Source organism: Anser brachyrhynchus (assembly GCF_964034855.1).
Source record: "Anser brachyrhynchus genome assembly, chromosome: 2".
In the NCBI taxonomy this organism is placed as follows: domain Eukaryota; kingdom Metazoa; phylum Chordata; class Aves; order Anseriformes; family Anatidae; genus Anser; species Anser brachyrhynchus.
In genome coordinates this window covers 123,732,675-123,755,935 of record NC_137695.1, presented here as the reverse complement: position 1 = coordinate 123,755,935, position 23,261 = coordinate 123,732,675, and the positions used below count along the sequence as shown (strand labels likewise).

The 23,261-nt window shown below is 37.7% G+C and overlaps 1 protein-coding gene across 1 annotated transcript; it reads right to left on the bottom strand.

Annotated features, from left to right (window-relative positions):
• Window positions 1-864: 864 nt before the first annotated feature.
• On the bottom strand, window positions 865-23,261 carry YTHDF3 (YTH N6-methyladenosine RNA binding protein F3). Its single transcript, XM_080582395.1, has 5 exons — window positions 22,898-23,261; window positions 21,063-21,087; window positions 15,777-15,862; window positions 12,959-14,551; window positions 865-1,833 (listed from the first exon to the last, which is right to left on the bottom strand). Exons 1-5 carry the CDS (start codon window positions 22,919-22,921, stop codon window positions 1,810-1,812), a joined length of 1,752 nt encoding a protein of 583 aa, XP_080438521.1. The 5' UTR covers window positions 22,922-23,261; the 3' UTR covers window positions 865-1,809.

The window sequence follows — 23,261 nt, the reverse complement described above, 5'->3', positions numbered from 1 at the left end:
TTGGGGCTCAAGCCAAGTTTCATAGGGTTTGGGGCTTGCAACCTTTCTCTCCTAGATCTCCTAGACTCCTCAGATAATAAGCATGTAGTTTTCCCTTCCTTACCCTATCTGCATTTAAGTGTGATTGCTTCTTTTCTCCAAAACATGGGAGTGGCTTCCACTTTGGGCTTCCAGAAACCAGGCAGTAAACATTAAGATTCATATCTGCTACTCCTTGTTATAAAATAGTATTTTAAATAACAAGGAAGAAATGGCATGTACTGAAGATTTTCTGTATGCAAGGTCAGAAGAGAGCTAGGGGCTTAAGAAGAGAGAAAGTAAAATCCAGCAAAATAGCCAATATTCAAAACAAAGCTATAGAACTTAAGCTTCAGAACTTTGATTGCCAGAATCTATAAATGAAAGGCTCGAAACACAATATAAACATCTGTGTTGGACATTAAGACATGAAACATGTTCAAATAATATGTGGTATTGCTATTTTAAGCTATAACATATCTGACTTCTACAGTGCCGTTCTAAAAAGAGAAAGCTATCCCTGGAGTTTGGTACAAGCTGTTCAGTATTTTGTACAGTCAATACACCTGCTTAACATTTTTCTAATACTCCCTTCCAGCAGACAATGTGCTTGGCTATATAAACTGAAACAAAAGACATAATTTTGAGAAGTTAAAAGCTAGTATAGCATTAATCACTTTAATATGTATTCTAAAACTCTTATCGAATGTTCTAACAAAAAATCTTGCTAAAATGGCTACAAATGTCATCCCCATGGATCAAAGTACTTCTTTAAAAATGTTTTCAATATGTGGGAAAAAATAGCTGAACATTGGGACAATGAAACAAAAGATTTGAGAAACAGTATATGCTTGCTAAACAAGAATTATGTTTATTTAGCTAGTGAATCACCTAGAGGAGTAAATTTTCACTTTCATGATAGCAATCTGTCAGGCTTGCAAACACCCAGAAATAGGAATTAAAGATTATTTTAAATGTAGTTATAAAGGTCATAAAAAGTCTGATTTAGACTGAGGTACATTTACTCAAAACTGAGATTCATTGAGTGGTAGCAAACAAACAGTTCCTCAGACAAATGCACTTTTTCAGTATACATGTTACAGAAAAAAAGAAATGTGCATTAACTGGTGGCGTCCACCAAGCTGCATATTAATATTCTCTTACACCAAACAGTTTGAAACAAGGGAAATGTCATTCTAATATAATTTTATGTTACGTTTCATTTGGCTAAACTGCAGCTTAAAGTTGCTTTGCCATATTAAAAGATTACTACAATAATTTCACATGAACATTTAGACTTGAGTTTTACTCCAGGACTAAATATGGCATGATTTGCTTTTAATCTGTTGAATAGCTAAAAACTGACAATTAAAAAAAACTACAACAAAGAAAAAAATTAAGTTGAAGCAATGTGAATCTCACATCATTGAACCACTTCTAATGGTTAAATGTTAGTATTTAACAAATTCAAAGAGTTAATGAATCCTTGCATTCGTTCGGTCTCCTGTGCCTTAGCTAGGATGCATAAATACAAAAGACAGCAGATACTGGTAAAAGCTTCAGGACAGAAAGTGCTTGACGAAGGTACAGTTCTCAAGTGTGTTTGGTGAGAGAGTATAAGGGCAGATGCACTGATGAGAACCATTACAAGAAGAGTCAATTTTGTGTTAAAGTGTTCAAAGATGTCACCTTAAGCAGAAAAAAGCTTTAATAACGTCTTCTTAGACATATTAGGCATTTCCAGAGTCTACATCATTAGTGTTGTAATTCTAGCAGGACATCTCCATATAGTTATTGTTTGTTTCTATTCCTCTCCTGAAAGAAAACAAAAACAAAGAAAAATAATGTTAATACACATACATAAACTTTGTTTTCTTCTCACTAGAGCAATAACATTGCTTGTCATTTCTCTTAAATCAAGCAACTAGCTTTCAAAGAAAAAGCTTTTTCAGAAATCTGAAATACGTAGTTGAAGACAACTTTTTGAAAATAAGGCACTGAAGAAACACAACTATAGGTCAAATTAAAAGGCAAAGATGCTCAAAAAACAGCTGTCAAAAACCAAAGGTTTTGTAACATTACTTTTAAAAGGCTGCCAATAAAATATATTGCACAAAGTGAACTGATTAAGGAATCCAGAGAACCTACAAACAATACAAGAGGTAAATCTGCTACTTAATTTGTCAAAAATGCTCTAAATTGATTTAAATATTCGATCTGTCCACTAAATACCTGAAAAGGTGAGGATCGTATTCCCAGGTACCTTATTCAAAGCCCACTATAGTAAATGTTTCCATGCGCCTAAGATCAAAAGGTAAAGGAACGAGTTGCACCAATACCACCACCTCCATGCATCATGGTGTTGAGAGGGCAAGTAAAAGATATTTATACAGCCATTCATACATTTTTTAAAAAGTTACTTTTACCAATGAAATGCAAAAACATTAGGAATAGGCTGGGGAAAAAAATGCGAAAACAATACTTAAATGCATGCCTGAGTTGGAATCAGGCTCATATTCAGTACCAAGCTGCCACAGCATTTTGAGATGTAGCCTTTAATGTAAAGGAAGACAATACGCAACATGTGTAATAAAAGAAACAACGAACATCTTTCTATGGTTAAAGGCTAAAATACTAACTGCATCTCTAACAGGGACTAACAAAACATTCCTCTATATTACAAGACTAACAGAGGAGTAACTTTTTCAATGCTTTATCACAGATTCTTTATCACCAATTTTCTCTACTTCATTAAACATACAATTACATATGACTTCTAGGAAAAAAAACATCAACGAACTATTTCTTCTTGTCTTCATTATGTATCTTTCTAACCAGACTGCAGGAAGACACTATTGTTTGACTTCAGGAAACTAAGAACTTTTCTTCCAATAGCATTTCCTTTTTTAAAAAACGTGTAAAACTGAGAAGGTTACATAAATGTTTTAAAATGCCTTCATGGAAGATGTGGTTCCCTCCCCCATTTAAAGGAGAACAGAAGTAATTTGCAGTGTTTTTTATTATTATTGCATTACACAGTATGTTATAAATGGAACAAACATAGCAAGGAAAACCAAAATAAACCAGGAGGTATTTGAACCATTTCAAAGCCACTATCTCATATCATATTGAAACTTTATTATGCTAGAAACTATTTAGAAAAAGTGAAAATTAGCATAGGATCACAAATAAATTCTCCCCAGAAGACATTATAATGAAAAGTGTATGTGACACTTAAATTGGTTATTAGCATACAGCTAATGCTCTAGTCTTCTCCAAGACAGACTCCTGCCTCAAGAACAGTTGCTTCAAGATGAACACAAAAAAAGTAAGACTTGCACAAAGTTCTTAGTCACAGTAATAATCCCACTGTCTCAGTAGCTGCATAACTGAACTTGTACAATCTACAGAAATTCAGTATATTTTAGGAACAACATTCACATTATTCTGCAGTATTTTTCCTAGTTCAGAGTTAAGTGACCAATATTTGCATAGTGTTTTTAAAGTGAGATTGATACTATCAGTCATTAATATAAATTGGTATGTTAAGAGTATCTCCAGGCTAAAAAGCACATGATCACTGGCCTCATGCCTCACTATGCATGTAAGGCATGCAAAAATAGCCTGCTCATGTACATCTTAGATTATTGCTGTACTATTAGCAGACATAACCGAAAGGACTGCACAAAGTGCTGAAAACCACTCCTGCAGTACTGTGGTAGCCTATGAAACTGCTATGTTAAATAACAAAGCAGTATTTAAAATATTGGTATCTATACACAGGTAATACCATCAGTTGCCATCCATTCGCAGGTATTACAGATGTAAACACTTCAAGCTGTCTACAAAGCTTCTCTGCATCCTGAACTACTGCACAGTAAGCTGACCAGCCTTGTATTTCATGCACCCTTGAGCCAAATGCACTTCAGTTCAAAAAAATTCACTATAGAAAGGCAATATCCCAAATACCTGCTTCCAGTGGACTAAATAAGGGAGGTTTTACAATTTTCAAGTCCATTTCGAACTCCAGAGAGGAAAAAAAGGTTTTAAGAAAAATCAATGCACCTTTCCTGTCGTCTCGAGGTTACATATTACTACATGTATATTTAAGCACTTAAAGCAGACCAACAAACCTGACATTTTTCAACATGTGCAAACACTGTTCTTCAGATATATTGGTATCAGTGACATTTGGCACTGTGTACAGCAAAATGAACTGAGGCAAAACCTGATTTCTTCAAAACACAAGGACAAGACTATGCTCAGAAGCAAACTAGAACCCTCCCCAGCCTTAAGTCAGATCACTCACTAACAACTTCACTTCCTATCTCAAAAAGTATTCCTTTTTTTGTATAACCAGTGATTATTGACAGAATATCAGAAGACTATATCCCAAGCAGCTTTCCACCATCAGCACAGAGGAAATTTCCAGTGTACTGTCTGGATTGTACCATGTTTCCCATTTAAAAAAGGATCTTAGTTATTCCTTACATTCAGATGAGCAACATCTTTGCCAAATCTCTCCTCAGCATCCTAGGGTAAAAAGCTTCTCTAGTCAATTCAAGTTGCCTGCCAAAGGCCAGCACAGCCTGCTTCACTTTACAATTTGCCAAAGTGAGGTTATCCAGCTTTAGATGGAGTTTATGAGCAGGAGTGGAAAGTAATTAGCCATTTGAATTAGAACTATGTGGGAATGCAACAGCTGGTTAGCAGTAACTGTTAGCTATAGACCATGTGGTGAGCAGATTGCACACACGCAAACAACTTGCTACACAAACCGAAAAACCAAACAAAGGTGAACCTAAAGAGGCTCAGGCATTAGAAAGATGTCTCAATCTAGAGAGAATGAAGGTATGAAATGAGCAATGCAGCAACCTGGTCTGAACTGTTAGGCTGACTTATTTCAAAATTTCAGTTCTCTAAATTCAGTGCATTAATAGAATGACCCCAGGCTGAAAAGCAACTGCAGGGTAATTTACCCTCAGATTTAACAATCACTGTGCCAACAAAATTTCAGCCTTCTAACTAACAAAAATGTTTTCTGATCTGAGGGAAACTGCCAAGAAGCATAATGCTGGTTTCTGGATTTTTATTTTTTTTTCCCCAAAAGGGGAATGAAAGACTGATTTTTAGCAGCAAAAATTTAAGTGGTGACCTAACAAAAAGAGCTGCTACAGTCCTCAGCTGATTTTTTTCCTCCATGGTCCCATAAACTGAAGCTTAAAGGTGAGAGGAAGTAAACCTGAAGGAAGGGCTTGTGCTTTTTTATAGTAGTTGGAGGTACAAGCATTTCAAAGTGTCCATTTTGAAATCTATTGAGGATTGCAAACTTACCCAAGCAAATTGCAGATAGCTTCCCCACACGCTCACCTCCAGCACAATCAGCTATACTTGCAAAACAAAATTTTGCTGAACTCGTGTATCTTGCTGCAACATTTAAAACGTTCATGCCTGAAGATGTCTGCTTTGCCCCTCTGTCACAAGAGGTAGTATGCTTAGAGCAGCTTCAGAAGCCAGCATGTGGCATATCTCAGTTGCTTCGATGCAAACTTTGGTTTAATCTTCATGTTCATCTGCAAAGTAAGCTAACATGTCAGACTGCATTTCTGAAGTGAGGTGCTCTGCCAGCTCTGCTGCGTGGGCAGAAACACCTGGCAGAGGCAGCTGTAGAGGTGGTGAGGAGAAGCCACAGCAAAGTTCATGAAATCTCATTTACTGATGGCATCAGCCATAATCTGCAGTTTATTGCACCCCAGTCTGTCATTATAGCTGTAACAGCATAAAAATTGACCTTAGTGCTTCAGAACCACAACGAAGAACTGATTACTGAGAAAACTGAAAAAATGCTAAAAATAGTTTACCCCATTTACAGCAAGAATGTCATCAGCTGTTAACTAAGTACTTTACCAAAATTTTAAAAATTTGCCAAGCAAGAGTCCCTTTTGACTTCTCACTCATCTCTTAAGACATTTATTACCTCACAACTAGATAAAATACATTTTTCTGAGTAGTACTTCTAGTGAATTCTAGGAATCTGTGAAAAGGTCAGATGAGAAGGATTTCCAGAAGCCTTACATGGACCCAGAAGTTTCTTCTGTGGCAGATATCTTCTCCTTTTTATTTCTTACTACAACATTCAAACTAAAAGCCACAAATTAAAAATCAACAAAGTCAAAGGAAGTCAAATGAAGCTTTAAAACTCCAGAGCAGTTCCTTCTCCTGGTAAGCCCTATGAATTAATAATCATGAGATCTCGCTGTTGCAGATCATTTCATGTCCAGATAATAAGTAAGGCTTTCTAGCATGTAAATGTTAAGAAAATCTACCAAACTTATTTATCTACTCTTCATATCATTTTTGATGGCATCTTACTTTATTTCAACCTCTGCAACACTTAGCAACAGCAAAACTGAAAAATTACAATGGAAGTGGTAAATAAATTTAAACTTGAGCAGAGCATTGTTAGTGGAACAGACAGATCACATCATTTTGTTATACTTTTAAAAAAATTGAATCCATATCTGAATTTCTACAACATACTAAAGAGCAGGGTATGAACACTCAAGACAGAGGTGGGGAAAGAAACCTAACTAGTTTGAAGATACCATGTGATGAAAACACAAAGAAAGGCTCTGCAGAAATCATGCTTGTACTAGAGCTAGGAAAGTCTTTCCAGTCTTGTTTTCCCAGACAGATATTTTCAGTGATGGATTGGTCAATTCTAACAGCAGTAGCAAATGCTTCCCTCCAGTGCTGTACACATCAAAATATCAGATGTTAGTTAGCTACAATACAGCCATTTTCAGCAAGCTCATTAAAAAGTTTTTAAAAAATCAAGTTTCTAGCTCCTCATTACTAATTGTTAACAATGTAAGCAGTGCAATATTGACTTTAGAAGACTGACAATTGATAGCTTTCAAAACTGCATCCACAGAAACTGCATCCACTGATGATCACTGTCACAGTGAAAGGAGCAGAAAGATGACCAACACCTTTGTTACTTCTACTCAGAAGCCCACAGACAACAAGATCTTTACTGCTCTGCTAGGGAATCTAGAGTAGCCCTGGAAGGGTTATGACATTCAATGCAGGGTCTACAAAATATACTGGGGAAGAATTTCTCAGACTTTCCTTAAGCCTCACCAATCTTTGCAGATGTGTAACTGAAATTACAGTCTGCCTCGAGGAACCGTGAACGTTTTTATCTTGCTTTCTCATTATATTCCATATGAAACTGGAATTAACATACAAGTTTACATTTTCACAACCAACCATAAGCCTAAGTAGAGAAGCATACAATAATAATTACCACTTTTTATTAAGAACACTATCAGACCCCTGAAAAGGTGTTTAAACAGAACTTGGCTCAAACAGCTCATCATTCAATAAAAAAACTTTGTAATACTTAATTTCAAATAGATGACTCTAGAGGTTAAAGCCAATCAATTTTCATACAAAACCTCAACAATCCTAGTTCAATTGAATGTACAGAAACAGCTTTGCTAGATATATAAGCTTTGTATGGTTTTAAGCTGACATGGTTTTCCAGCAAAGCACCACTATCAATCTCTCCTTGATTTTCTCCTAACTAGTCCATCCATGACATGAAATAATGAAATACAGCTGAAATAGTTTAGAAAGTCATGTGGGCTGTGACTACCTTATACAGACACATTTCTTCCCACTTCCTGCAAACAGCAGGAAAAAGCACTACTGTTCTAGTCAATTTGTTTTCAGAGTCATCTGAGGAGATGCAGCAGGAAGCAAAAGGCTGCTGCATGGTTTTTTAACAGCTACTAACATACACTCAGGGCTCTGCTTTTGCTCTGGAAGAAGGGATTTAGAATTGCTCCTTTATCCTATAAAAGACTACTTGGACACAGCATTTAGAAATAGCAAAGTTATCACAGATAACACTCAATTCAAGTTTGATGTCTTGTTTTAAGGATCTACCTTCATATTCAAGAACAAAGAATTAGATTCCAAAAATACCTGGTCTCTGAACAGTAAGGTAAACCAGTTGGTTGATATTCCTAGCTTTTCCAATAGGGGTCCCTATCTTACAGGAGAAATTGGTCATTCCAGTCCTAGAGCCAGAGAGTTTAATTCCCCTCAATAAAAAGGGCTCTGCAGTCTTCATTCTGCAGGCAGCAACTTCAAGGCAAAAAGGAAGATCCATCTAAGTCTCTTTCTAAACTAAGACCACCTGTGAGTTTAATTACATTCCAGCTCTTTCATTCAACAGTCCCATACTGGACTTTCTCTGCTGCAGCACCTTTTTCCTTCCTACAGGAAGGCAGGCCACACCACTACCTAAACCCTTACATAGTCACTCTGACACCATTTTTTAATACTCAGACCACTCTAAACCATCCCCATCCTGTAAAAAATTCTAAGCACAAGCAACTATCTCAGCCACATGCAAAGAAAACACGTACATTTGAAATCTGTATGCCTCTAAGAGAATTTGTAGGTCATTTTTAGGTATTTCCAAATGACTTAAGATGCTGAAGCAAATGAAGATACGGAAACTATGCATGGCATCACAGGACAAAACTTCTGGATCAATATCTAAATTAACCTTGCTTCAAACAATCCTCTTCTCCCAAGACCAGGGGGTAACACATTAATCTTATGAATATCAAGGGAGCAAAAAGTCTTCTGATAATACTTTCTGACCATTTTTCTTTCTTAAAAAAGACTTGAGAACTGCAATATCACTGCATTTACAAAGAAGAAACTGTAGATACGCAAGTTCAAGCAAATTGTAAGATAACAACCTTTAAAACTTCAACAAAAGCATACAGTAAATGCACAAGTTTCTCACAAGGTATTAGAAACCCTGTTTTATTTACTGTTTTGATTGTCCTTTAGACATATCTACACAAACTTAAAGCAGTACTACAGAATAGTACAAATACTTAGCTACATTTAAAATGTCCATTAACTACCTGTTTTCCTAGACTTGTGCAAGGATTGTGTGTCTATATCAGAATTTGACATTACAAAAATAGTAGTTGAATGGGTTGGCGGAGGAGGGAAGAGTCAGTTTACTCTTAATGGATGTTTTTTCACTTCCCTCCCTCAAGATATTTTTAAGAAATATCTAATCAAGCATAAAGACATCAATGTCCTAGAGTGGAACTATATATAACACTATATAACACTATAGTCTGAAATGACCCAACTTATCAGAGAAACAGAAGTTGCATTAGTATCATAATAAAGGAGAAAGTAGTAAATTACTCCACTTAAATCAAAGTGCAGCTATATCAGCATCCCTCTTACAAGATATGTAGTACAACAGGAAAAAGCTAACATTTTAAATGTTTATTGACCTGCCATTTAAAGGTTTCCTGAAAAGTTATCTAATTTGCATTTGGATTTTTAAACATGAATACATACTGCATTTCCATTATCGTTCCCTATGGATAACAATTAACTATTTTTCAGGACTATCACATTAACATGACAATTACATGTTACAGTTACTATGTCAGCATTCCACAGTTATGTGGGACCATGACCTTTTTTACATTATATTCTACAAACAGCAGAATTCAAGAGGTCCTCAGACAACAGATAGTTATAGTTTAATAAGCCACCACCTGTGGGTGAAGTTGGAGTATTAACAGCCTTTTTTTTAGTCAAAACCATGTTAGTTTCATCTACATAGTTATGCACCTGAAATACTGATTTTTTTGCAACTTATTTTTCTACTGTAATTATGCACTCCTAAATTGTGTTTTTTTCTGCTCCTTTTTAAAAAACACCTTTTTCTAACTGCTTTCTGTTTAAAGACAATCCAACAGTTTCAAACAATCTGAATGCAATTATGCACACTTACACCCCAAAGCAGTAGTTCAAACTAAGGACTAACAATTTTAGATTTCAACATACTACTGACAAACCTAATGAAAGAGGGGCAAGATTTCTTTGCTCCTTAGGACTACACCATTTGCACACTTAAAACAGGACACTAACCTGAGCCATAAGAAAACTGAATGATTACTGCACAAATTTGTTTCCAATCCCACTTTTGGGGACATCACCCAGAACAGGGTCACATCAAACAACAGTACAAACTGCAGCTCTAGTATTTACACTTGAAGTGACTATTCACAATCATTTGGAAGTAACCTTTATCAAATGGCAAGTTAAGAAAGTTTCATGTTCATCAGACTATTCACTGCACTTTTACAAGTATACTGCCCTATTTTAATAAAATATACTGATAGGTCATATTGGAAATTAATTATTGATCCCCCTGAGCTGTTAAGATTAAATTTTTACAACCAATTACTTTAAAATAAGTTAGCTGGAATGATGAACAGTTATAAAGTAAATTAAATCCATAAATCACATGCTGTTATGTTTAGATCACTGGCTGTATGAAAGTTTGTTACCACCTCTGTAACAACAAAATATTAACTGAATTTGAAGGAACACGCAAGTGACTCCTGCTGTCTGATGCACTTAATATTTTATTAACAGCCATTAACACATTTTTCATAACACTAGAAACAAAATGATCCCCACAGCTGCCACAGAAAATGGGCATTTTATACATAGAATATACAGTTTTACTGGCAGTAGAAAGTGCACTAATTTATATATAGCTCCATAAAAACCTAGACAGCACTAGGGAAAGGATTACTCAATTAACCATAAAACAGAGCTTACAATAGTAATTATTTCTGAGCTATGCCTGAATCACGAAGGAGTTAACTGTATGTTTACAGGCTGAGGATAGGTTGTTTATATACTGTGTCATAACAGAAGAAGAAACCTAGACATTTTAAATCAACACAAGTGTAAGAGAATAAAAATCATCTCAGTACCTGGCATTAGTTTAATTTGGACTTCCTACATTTTAAGTACATATTAATTTGCTCAAGGCATATCTTAAACCCATCGACAAAAGAAGTCTCACTAGATATCCAGCACTAAAGTCATTATTTGTTTAAGAATTTGTCACAAAAACAAGTTGTACAATGCTGGAGAAGAATCAATGCCTTCTGTGCAAGTATGTTTGTTCCCGTTAGCGCTGGGAAAGGTAGCTGTTTCAGCAGAGAAATGCCGAGCTCACTGCTTGAGTCATATGGAGAACATGTGCTTCACCAAGAATATTACAGGAAATAGCAATGTTCCTTTATTACACAAAATATATATAACCTCTTTGTCATCTAGAGACCCAATAAATGCTGAGTTTAGTAATTTGATTTTTAAGTTTAGCATACACAGAAACACTACTAAAGCCATGCTCCCTCTCCCCGTTACATTTCATGGCTTTTAGCTACTACAGAGGAAGCAAAACCACAAATAAACACGCTAGGGCATGTCTGAATTATGACTCCTTTGACAAGTTCTTTCACAAAAGTATCAGCTTTTGAAGCAACCAAGGTTATTTGTGAAAGTGTCTTAAATAATCAGAAATTTAAGAAACTTCTGAAACACGAAGGCCATACAGAAACACTATAATCCTTCTGAAACATCATCAAAACAACAATGAAGTTGTATTAAAGCCTGAAAACATCAGTTTTCCCCTTATGTAGAATATTAGATATGAATGCGGCCCGATCTCCCATCATCAAGATGGCACAGAAGTAACAATACTGATTTAGGGCAACTCTGTTTTTAAAAAGGGAAAAAGATAAGTATATTCAAAAGGCATTATACACACATATTCATTCTGCCTCCAAATAAAAACCTTCCAACATAATTTATTGCAGAGTTGTGCAATAAAACTACAAACTTGATTTTGGGTATACACAACACCGGTCTACAGGAGATGCCAAACATATGTTGACGGATTAGGTATGTTCAAGGGCTAGAATCACTAGACACTTATCAGAAACCTAACAGAAGTAAGGAGACAGTGGAGCAGGTGAAATTCTTACACAGCCAGAATGGTGGCAGCTTCAAATAAAAACAAATTCAGCACTTTACAGCCCACAAGTTTCCTAATTAGCATAAACCCTAAAGTTTTGGGGTTTTGTTCAGTAGGTGGTGAGACTGATGAACAGAAAGTACTACCACCAAACCCCAGTGATGAAAATTCTTACTTCTGAATACTTGCACATCAACAAACTAGTACAATAGTTCCAGACCCCTGAAACGCTTCTCACCATGAGACAAATCATCTATTTACTGTTACTAGCCAGCCTGGAAAGAAAAAAATACAGCAAAAGTGAATATTGAGGCCAATGGTGAATAGAAGTTTTTTAGGAGAGGGGTACACAAAACAAACAGAAGTACTAAAAAATACTTTTAATTAAATGCTTTTTTTGCCTTTCCCATTTTTCTGAAATACTGACCCCTCCGGAACTAGTTTTCTCTACAGATTTATCATTGGTATAATTTTCATCACAGAAATTAACTTTTTAATTGCACTATCACAATTGTCCAAAAAACAATTCTGACACTGTACGAAGTCATCAGTGTATATCACTCGTACATTTCACAAACTTAAAAAATACAAATTGAATCAATAGGAAAACCTACTTTTCACAGTAATCTTGCTGTTAAAATTTTGTTAAAACAATTTGAATTGAAATGTTTTGTTAAATAACGTAAGTTTCTTCTGAAATTTCATGTCTTTCTAATGACATACAGAGAAACAAAAAAATCTAAACTAGAAGACTTCAGTTAACGCACTCAATTCAGGTTTTGTTTACTTTGAAAAGTAAAAGACATCAGAAGTCAGTTTATGCATGCCCACATTAGTATTGTGGTTAAACACGTAACTGTTGTTTTGTTAACACAGGTAAAAGAACTTAAATCTTTTCATTAAGAGCTAGTTGTATCAAGTACATACACCTTGGGAAAAAAGCATCACTTTCTGATTCAACCCTCACACCCAGAGATTTCAGTCATATGAAATAACAAGCTTACCAAAAGTAGAAAAAACAGGAGAGCTACTATAATACTGATTTCTTACCCTACGCATGGCTTCCTCCTCCTCTTGACGCTTTTCATAATGTGCAAAGTCATCAAAGATTGAGGTGGTATGCTTGAAAGTAGCAATTATTTTAAGCACTTGCTTGGCTTTTTCTAGGGGTACTTCTTGAGTGTCCCTCGAATTGGTAACTGGTTTGTTGTCATTGTTTTCCAAGCGAATATGCCGCAGTTGGTTATTGGGAACGTCTTTGACAAAGATCCATTTGACATCAAACTTGCCCTTCCACTTATCCTGAGACCAGACACCAGCATATGCATTGTAGTCCACAACAGACTTCATCTCAGCCACTCCACAAAAGTGTCCACTGCCATTCACACTGAAGAGTAAATAGAGCGGGCCTTTTCCATTCAAGGAACGGTAAGCAGCATCCAAGCGCTTATTACCATGTTCAGTACTACACCAGATAGAGTACTTAATGGAACGATGAATATCGTCCTCTGAATAACTTTTGATTATAAACACACGTCCATTCTTCAGGTTCCAATCGAAGTCTTTGGGATTGTAGTTGTTTATGGCCTTTAGTTTCTCCAGCACTGGGTGCACTTCCACACCAGAAGGTGAGGAGCTGACGGATACAACACCTAAACCAAAGTTTTCAGTACCAGCTCCGTTGTTCTGGCTGAAGCCCACCCCCCTATTACGAGGCGCTACCCAGCGGTTTTGCAGCTGTTGCTGCTGCAACTGGTGAGGCTGGGCCTGCTGCTGAGGTCCTTGTTGCTGTTGTGGTTGCTGTGGCTGAGGCTGCTGTTGAGGCAGTTGGCTTTGCACCAGTGGTGGTGGTTGAATTAATGGCTGAGGCTGCTGGATTATAGTCTGAGGAGGCAGTACTGGTTGGGCTGGGGGTGCTTTTACCACTGACCCTTTGTCATCCCAAGTTCCAATATTCATGTTGTGTTTTATAGGTGGGGGTGGTACAGCAGGGCCCCCAATGCCCACGTTACCTTTAGGCTTGAGTTTTGGCTGAGGTTTAGCAGGCTTCCTTGCAATGGCAGCCCATGAGGTTGGTTTAGGTGCTGAACTGCTAACTGGGGGCACACTGTTGGCTGCAATGCTTGTCATACCTGTACTGCTCAGAGCTGAACCTACAGTTTTTGTTACAGCAGCCGTCATATCTCCACCGATTTTCAGTCCAGTCATGCCTTGCTCGATGCTGCTAATACCAGGCACCTTGCTCAGAGTATCACTGCCAAATCCAGCCTGTCCATCTGCTATGGCTCTCCCAAGAGAACTAGGTGGATAGCCATAGCTGCTGCTGTAAGCAGAGCTTTGCGTTGATTGTCCCTGAGATCCACTCGTCCCCCATGTAGAGAAGTCTGCATTCCCAGGAAAAAAATTAAATCCATGCTGCCCAAGAAACGGAGGGGTATTTCCTAATGCCCCAGGTTGACTAAATACACCATCAGGTATGTAATGATGTTCACCATTACTCATCTGTCCATAAGTTGTCAAGTATGGCATTGGAGGGTCACCTGCAGTTGACCATGCTGCTTCGCCTAAAGAGTATGGAAATCCAATGGATGGAGCATAATAACTAGGCATATATGGGTCTGACATTGGTGGATAGCTGTTACTCTGCAAGAGAATAAAACAAAAGATCAGCAATACAGACTACATCCACAAGACAAAGAAATCTCTAATACCATCCAAAATGTTTTTAAGGATTATACGAATCAAATTGCACTTTCACCGCTCCTCACAGGCAACATGAATAAAATACCTGTTAGAAGTTGCCATTTTTTCCACAAAACATCTTAAAAAACAAGTCATAACAACAGTAGTTTCATAAGCGGAGAGGCATATCTGCAACTAGGATTTAAAGTTTTGCTATTTTGTTGTTTTTTTTTTTTTGTCAGATTTCTCACTTTTAATAGGAGACAACTGCAGGAACATGATGGCAGAAAGGATGCAAGGATGTCTATTTGTTTTGGGAGGAACAATACTCAAACCATAACATTTCCATTAAGTATTATTTGTGGTCTAGAAGAACAAAGTTTACTGGCTAAATACAAATACCAAGATTCCCTGGAAATCACAACAGCTATTTCTTTATGTGAGAAAGCACCAAGACACTTGAAAGAATACCCCCCCCCCCCCCCCCATGTAACTTCTGATGTTGTTTTGGAAAAAATATGGCACCATCATCATCCAGCTGACACCTCCTTAATATCACACTACTTGATGAAATGGGAAAGCCGGAAAAATTCTCAAAAGCCTTTTAATAATTTGCCCTTTCCCCATCTCTCAAGGCAGTCACAACATATAAAGTTAACTTAATGAATATTAACTTCTGACTACAGAGACAACTCACAGCTCTGAAAACAAATCATTACCTTTCTGGCAGAAGTGTTATACCAAGCCATAGTAATATTAAACTTCAATCTATTATGCCATCAGCTATGAGATACTCCTACCAATGTCGAAGGAAATCACATCCATACAGTTAATATTTCCTCAGAGCCAATGAAACTGTTGTTCTGAACTTAATCTAAAATACGATTAATTCATTGTAAATTTACAGTGTGGGCTTTTGCTTTGGTTTTTGAGTTTGTTTTATTTTAAGCTTCTTGTAACTGGATCTTTCTGAAGTAAGAACACAAGATCAGGAGATATCAGAACATGCTTTTCAACTGAATCTTTTCCAGAATTTAAGACAACTTTACCTGTTTAAGATATGATAAGATATAAAATTGTATTTCAACAGGTACTCAGACAAGTAAGCAATGCTAAGGAGCATCAAATTAGGCCTGGGAGTCCACTGAATTGCAAAGTTAAATTCAAAAAAGTAATGTTCACTTACCTGATTTGTCTGACTACTTAGATATGGCTCAAAATCATCATCATTTACTGCATCCTTTTGATGAATCGAACCGTTTTGTACTGAAACTAAAAGTAAATCTGTATTAGGTATACTCTCTGGAAATCTATCACACACTTTCAATCTAGGTAACACTTCTTTATCACCTGTGCACTGAAATACCTCTCCTTATGCTTTGAGACTGAATATATTATCATTAAGCACCACATTGCCAATTTAAAGAAAATAGTTCATTTTGTCTTTAAGTCCCCCGATTACATCTCAGGAGAGGCCTGGAAAGACTGCAACCAGAACAGACTATTCCTGTCTGTGGAGTTTCCTCCTTCCTGAAAGAGGAATTTTCCTGAACTCCACAGACAAAAAACTACAGTCACACCTTATTTGCATGGGCAATAAATCCAGCGTTTCCAGAAGTACCAGACCAAGTGCATATGTACAGACCAACCAGACCACACATTCAACAGGTTGAGGGAAAGCTGCAACATGTATTTTTCTCTTGCTGAGAGTAAAGTCAATAACCCACCAAGACAACGGGGAAGAGCTATTCCAGCTGTTTAATTTTGTAATTGCTACATAACTATTACACTATACTAAATAAGCAGCATCTCCAAAGTTCAGAGGGGACAAGGCAAGACATAAGCAGGAACTAAAGTCCCCAAGGGTGATTACAATCCTTTCCCAGCATATGTGCCACTTCACACTGGAATCTCTACCTACCTGCTCTTCTTAGCCTATTACTTTTAATTTCATCTAAGGCATTACACCTACCTGGGATTTTGCAGCTCCCAAATTATTTGAAGCATCTCTCAACTCCCCCTCCCAAGCTATTATTTAAAGTCAAATTGCACAAATTTCTACTAAACTCCACTGCTTCCCATGGTGCAAAGCAGAACAGGCATTTAAATGAGGAGGCTGTTGATTTGAAATTATACAACTTCAATCTGAGACTAACTTCTCAAAAAGAAATTACTTTTTCTGAATACCTTTTCTGTTGTTTTTATTAGTAGGTTCAGTGAAAACAAGTTTTAGAGTAATCAATAAGGTGCACTACAAATTCATGACAGCAGAAGTTCCAGTAGATTTTCTGACAGATGGAAAATCTGAGTTATGAGTTGACTCCTGTTTCCCTCTTTTAGCAAATGCTTCTGAAAAGTATATACAACCACGTAACTAAACTTTCACCTTTGTCGTAGCCAGTTTTTAAGAGCAGATTTTGTTGTTTGGTTGTGTTCTTCCCTCCCCCAAAGCTCACACTGCAAACCAAGCAGTACTTGGACCATGTCACTTCCTAGTTTTTTCACATTTGATTTCAGTAATTCAAACTATCTTCAGGGAATTAAACTAGATGAAAAAATAACAATGGAATAGACAATCATAAGAAATAACCAAAATTCTGGAAAAATACATTAGTTTCAGACAGCAGTAACAAGAGCTGAAAAATCATAATTTAACACAGAACAATAAAAGATTTGTTCCAAAGCAAATACCTGGGGAGGAGGGAAGCAACTTGCATCTTGTGTATCTCCCAGGGGTTTTAAAAGTCAGAACACTTGACACTTCAATTGCTACATATTGGCACAGTATGTTTGCATACTAGCTACAGCCAACTATGACCAGAAATGGTAAGCATTATTAAAACAAGATATAAAAATACTTATAAATTAAGTAACAACTGAAGTTAATATTAGTGCTTTATTTTGTTTTCCCCATAAATAAGGAGTTTCAGTTCTGGCCATTAATCATCCTGAATTTAAACACAATGGAAACACACTAATGAGCTGGAACACTATATTCCTTTTTATGTTTGGCCCAGTCACACCAGAGGATGATCCTCAAAGTCTTTTCTCCATGCCACATCCATTGCTTATTCTTAACCAAATAGTATGGACAGCAAAATTTTCAAATACAATTTTCTTCTAATAGAAAAGTAAATGGAGGGATAAGTGTCTTAAAAGCATGCAGCCACAAAAAAAGGAATATACAAGCATGTCGAGACTGGAACCCTACCAAAATTAATCTCTTTATACTAATAAACATCTGCCATGTTTGTTTCCGAGGTATCTAAAGATAACTTAGAATTATTTTTGGTCAGCTATGACACAGAATGCTATTGTAAATGGATTTCCTTTCTTATTCATTCTGTATTGAGATCTTAAGTCAGTGACACAAAGTAGTTCCACGCTGCCATCTTTACTATTAAATGTATACATTCCCCAGTGAAATGGCATGACTAGAAGTGTTCCTTTGGCTTTCCATTTTGACTTTACATAACATGTTAATCATGAAGAATGTAGCCCACACACAGATTTAACAAGAGCAAACAGATTAAGATGCATGCCTTATACCCCAAACCTCACATTAAGTGTTCCAACTGAACAGGGCAGTGATGAAAAACACTAATGGAAACTAATCTACAGTTACTAAAAATATCTGTATCAATCCAACCCTGAAAATACTGTATGCTTCCGCAAACAGTGAAAACATACAATGTAATTAAATGTTGTGAAGAAACAACTCATCAAATAAAGGAACTTAAAGCTTATGCTCTTTTAACTGCCACTATCCTTTGAATAACCACTTGCAAAATGCACAAATGATGGCCAAAGGCATAAGAATAAACTTTTCCTTAGAAGAAGCCATTATACCTTGATTAATGTGGAAAATGAGTCCTAAAATAAACAAGTAACATTTCATTCTTGCTTTAAAATAATCTTATGTTTAAGCCTCCTACAAAACCAAAAAGATATATACATACATATGTAAACAAAAGTCAGCACTTTCCTATCGTAGGTGTGATACACTGGCATGAACAAAAGAAAGGCAAAGAGGGAGCTTGGGGAACACCAGGTCCCTATCACCCTCATCTCAAGACATCACTTGATTGTTATCAATTCTGATGTTTCATGTCAACAGTACAGCATTTGACAAACAGAATAAGAAAACTTTCAAGATAAGATAATTTACTGGTTTAAGTCTCTGAATACTGGAATTAACATCCAGCAGATTGATAGTACTGTTCTACGCCCTACAACTTCAATCCCACACATTCTGGTCAAAGGAAAAAAGCACATTACACCAACTTATAATTAACTAGAACAAAGCATTAACAACATTTTACTAGACAATACAAATCAGCTACTTCTATCATTTGCAGGCTTAGTATTTTTATTTCAATATAAATACTTTCTATTTACATGCATACACCCATTCAACTGCCTATTCTCAATCTCTCATATGCTCTATCAGCCCATGCAAACAGTAACCTTTTCACCATCCTTTTCAGCATCATCATTCTTATGCACAGAATCAAATTTAGATTAGTCTGTTGACTCAGACTAATCACATCTTCCCTTAAAGTCCCTTTAAGCTGGGACTATATCATGACACCTGAAAAAGATTAGTCTAACATGTGGACAGTAAGGATTTCTGCTACTGACATATCCTCTTGAATGAGTCTGATACAAAGATGACTATTTGTGCTACCCTATGCCACCATCTTCAACCTCCTACCCCTTTAATCTAAGGCTAAATTATAAGTCAGATTCATAAATTATTTGCTTTAATGTATATTTCAACAAAATTGAGCTGATTATTGGTTTGTTTCGCTACAATTTTCATTGAGATCATATTCCCACCAGCAGCCTACATATATATATACATACACATTTAATAGGATGCACTCCACAAAAACCCAAATTAAAAAAAATGTAAAAACCTTTTTATTTAGAAATTTATGAGCTGCATTTTGATCCACACATTCTGAAGTATTTACAAATTACAGCACAAAAAAATGCTAACATAAGTCAGTAAAGTTGACTTGTTTTCCTTATTGAACAAACTGCAAAACAGCATCCAAAACAGAGATGCTTAATACTTTCACTCTCAATTCATATATATGGAGTACAGTTCCAAAAACTACTTGTAAGATTCTCTAGTAGATGCATCTTAACCTCAGAAAAAAGCTTACTGTAATTCAAAGAACAGGAAGCCACAAACTACTTGCTAACATGGAACTGACTTTTCTTCTCATTTAAGAGCAACATGAAAGACAAACAACTGTTTTAAAGAGACAGAAAGAGTTAAAAGCTCCGTAAGTATTAGAATATGAGAGAACATGAGAGTATGACCAAACTGAGAAGGTCTGAGGAAGCAAACAGGCTCATTTTTCTCTGAATGCATGTCACAATTAAAAGGGAACAGGCCAAATTCAACAAGATTCAGGAACCACATGTCAACACATAAGTGACATATACAATGAGAAGCAGATAATCTGCACAGACAGGACAACTGAATAAGTAAACTGTGGATAACTTTAAATGACAGTTCACAGAGAACAATTAGATTAGTTCAGGTAATGAACAGCATTGGCAAGAAGTACACAAGTTCCAAAAAATGGTTCTTTACTGCATACAGAAATAACAAGCATATTGAATACATCATGCAGGTAGCTGTTTGCATATTATTCTACAGCCCAGCTTACTGAGCAGGTAAAAAAATAAATGGGCAAAAGTGTACTGATTAAATAAAAATAAATCCCAGATAAATTATTTTGAGATCAAAGATAAATCCCAGACCAGAAATAAATTGTAAGATATAACCTTAGATGCTGTCTAAGACAGACTTGCCAAGTATTTTTGAGGGAAGAATATTAAGTAGTTAGTTGTTTGTTTCTGTGGGAGGGAAGAAACCCCGATTAGTATGGTATTTAATAACTAAGATGTGGACAGAAATATGAAAAAGAAAAACAAAGGGCCTAGAAAAACTAAGAAAACAGTCTTGACTGACTAATACTAAAGTGAAAAGCCAAGAAATTTTCTGAAAATAAGGAGGGTGATCTGTTTTGCTCACAGATATGAGTAACTAAATAGTCACGTGGCTGTTATCTCTCAAGCTGAGGAAGCTGTTCAAAGACTCTTCCTGATGATTCTAGTAAACTGATTCTATTCACTCTACAGAAAGACCCAAGGTATACTGTTAAAGAGATTATACAAACATATCACAGAACATCAGCTAAAAATAAATAGCTATGTTATCTGCTTACTCCTGACATTAATCTTCATCTGCAAAATAAAACATTTTAAATTGATGTGCCATTGTGCAATAGAAAAAATGCTGGGAAATAATATTTGGCACACCATTTCCTGTCATCTTGCTCTGAAATAAGACATCCTATAGCTGCATTCTCTTCCCATAATTGTCTCAGAACACATTAACCTCCACAAACAACAAGATCAGAGATTTACACAAAATTACAAGGAATCAACTTACCTTTATTTCCCTGTCCTTTAGGTCTCTGTATATAGGAAAGGGGGGAGGGAAGCAAAAAAGAAAAGTTCAGTTAGAATCCTCAGATGTTTACTTCAGGATATCTCCATTTATTTGCTAGTTCTGTTCTTTTCAATTTAAATATAAATTCAAACTCTTATAAAAACATGCTGATATACAAACCCAACAAAATCGTTTTAAAATTGAAAGAATTTCACAGAAAACCATTAAAGTATTCTACAGTCTTTTACAGCATGTGAAGCTTAACTGGTGGTGAAAGTGTGAAGAAATGAATTTTGATTGCCCCTCCTTGAGAAACATAAGCAATAAACATAGCATAAACTGAAACAGAGGAAGTTAGCTTAAGATCACTGCCAGTGCTAGAACCTTATTATGATACGTCATCTTTAGAATTGACTTAAGATTATTTATCAGAGAAAAAACCTACCATGTCTTGCCTTTTAGATATACAAAAGTATATAAATACACAGTAATATTGCAAGCTGAACTACAAGCTGTACATTCTTCATTTAGGCAATTACATTAAGTCTCTACACTTTCACACACGGAAATACCTTAAGGAGAATTTTTTTTCAGGATTAGTCATTACAAAACACTGTTAATCTGTCATGCACTAAGAATCACTGTAACAGTACAAATCACAGTATCCTTAATTCCTCTACAGCAAAATAAAACAGCTTAAAGACAGAAACAACTACTAACCCTGAGAACTTAATTCATCTCCTCATATATGTACAATTAAGCATGACTGGGTCCCCTGGCTCCATCACTCTAGCAATTTTTAGTCCTGAAAGACTGGGTTATTTACTGGTTTGAAAGTTTAGGGTAGGTTAGAGATAACCACCTCCATCTTGCTTTCACAGGCATCTGTCTCAGAGTTAGGTGCCTGTTTAACACAGCTCCATCTAAAGCTGCATTGGTTAGTCACTCCCCTCTCCTCAAACCAGAAAAAATGTCTGTAATATTAAAAGCCCCAGCTGTATCTTCTTTTGTGATATATCTCATCCAGGCACGCACGGACCAACAAGAGACATAAAACTAAAAGAAAGTCGAGAAGCAGCAGGCCCCCACAGAAGAGAGGGGAGCAGTGAAAAGCTAAGAGATCACTGAGCTAGAAATAAGTGCATAAAAGGAAACCGGAGAGCATGCAGAGGGACAAAAGAAGCAAAACACTAAAGGCATACAGGGAAAATAAAAGAGGGAAGGAGGCTGCAGAGAGAAAACTTTTGGGGAGTGGCAGAGGCCCGAGGAGGAAGCGGAGAGCGAGGCAGAAAAGCACGCACCGAGAAAAGAAGAGCAGCAGAGGCCTACCAAAGATTAGTTAAAAATAAAAAACAACCTCGCAGGCCCGGGAAGGATCGCAGCACAGCGACAGGGAAGAAACGGAGGAGAGCGGGTGGAAAGAGCGGAGGCCGCGGGGAAGGAAGAGAAAGCAACGAGGCCCGAAGGGAGGAAAGGTGGGTGAGGAGAGAGAAAGAGAGGCGTGGAGAGCGAGGATGCGCCAGCTGCAGCCCCAAAACGCTAGGAGGGCGGCACGGAGGCGCCTGGGGAGCGGGGCGAGGAGCCCGGGAGGGCCCGGGCACACAAAGCCGCCGGGCAGGGGGGCCCCGCGGGCCTGGGGAGGCGGAGCGGGGCGGATGGGCGGCTATAAATAGGGGCTGCGGAGGGGCCCGCCAGCCCGGCCCCGGCCGCCCGCACAAGCCCATGGCGGCCGGGGAGAGCGGGGAGGGAGGCGGCCGCCGCCCCGGCGCCGGGGGAAGAGGTACCGGAGGCGGCCGGGAAGGAGAGGGAGAAGGGGAGGGAGGGCAGGCCGGTACCTGGTCGACGCTGGTGGCTGACATTCTTCACGGGGAGCCGCGATCCCCTCGCTCCGCCTGGGCCTCGAGTGGTCGCTCGCACGCCGCCCGCCCGCCTCCTCCTCCTCCTCCGCCTCCTCCTCGCCCTCCTCGTTCTCCTCCCCGCCGCCTGATTGTCCCCGCAGGAGGCAGCCGGCCGGCCGGACGCAGCGCCGCTTCCCCCCCCTGCTCCCGCTCCGGGCTCCGCTTCCCCACAATGGCGGACGGGCTCCGGCTCCCACTTCCGCTCGGCGGCGCCCTGACCTTCCGCTCCCCCTCCGCCGGCGGCGCCGCTGACCTTTCCCTCCCCGGCCCCGCCTCCATGTCACGTGGGGGGGGGGGGGCG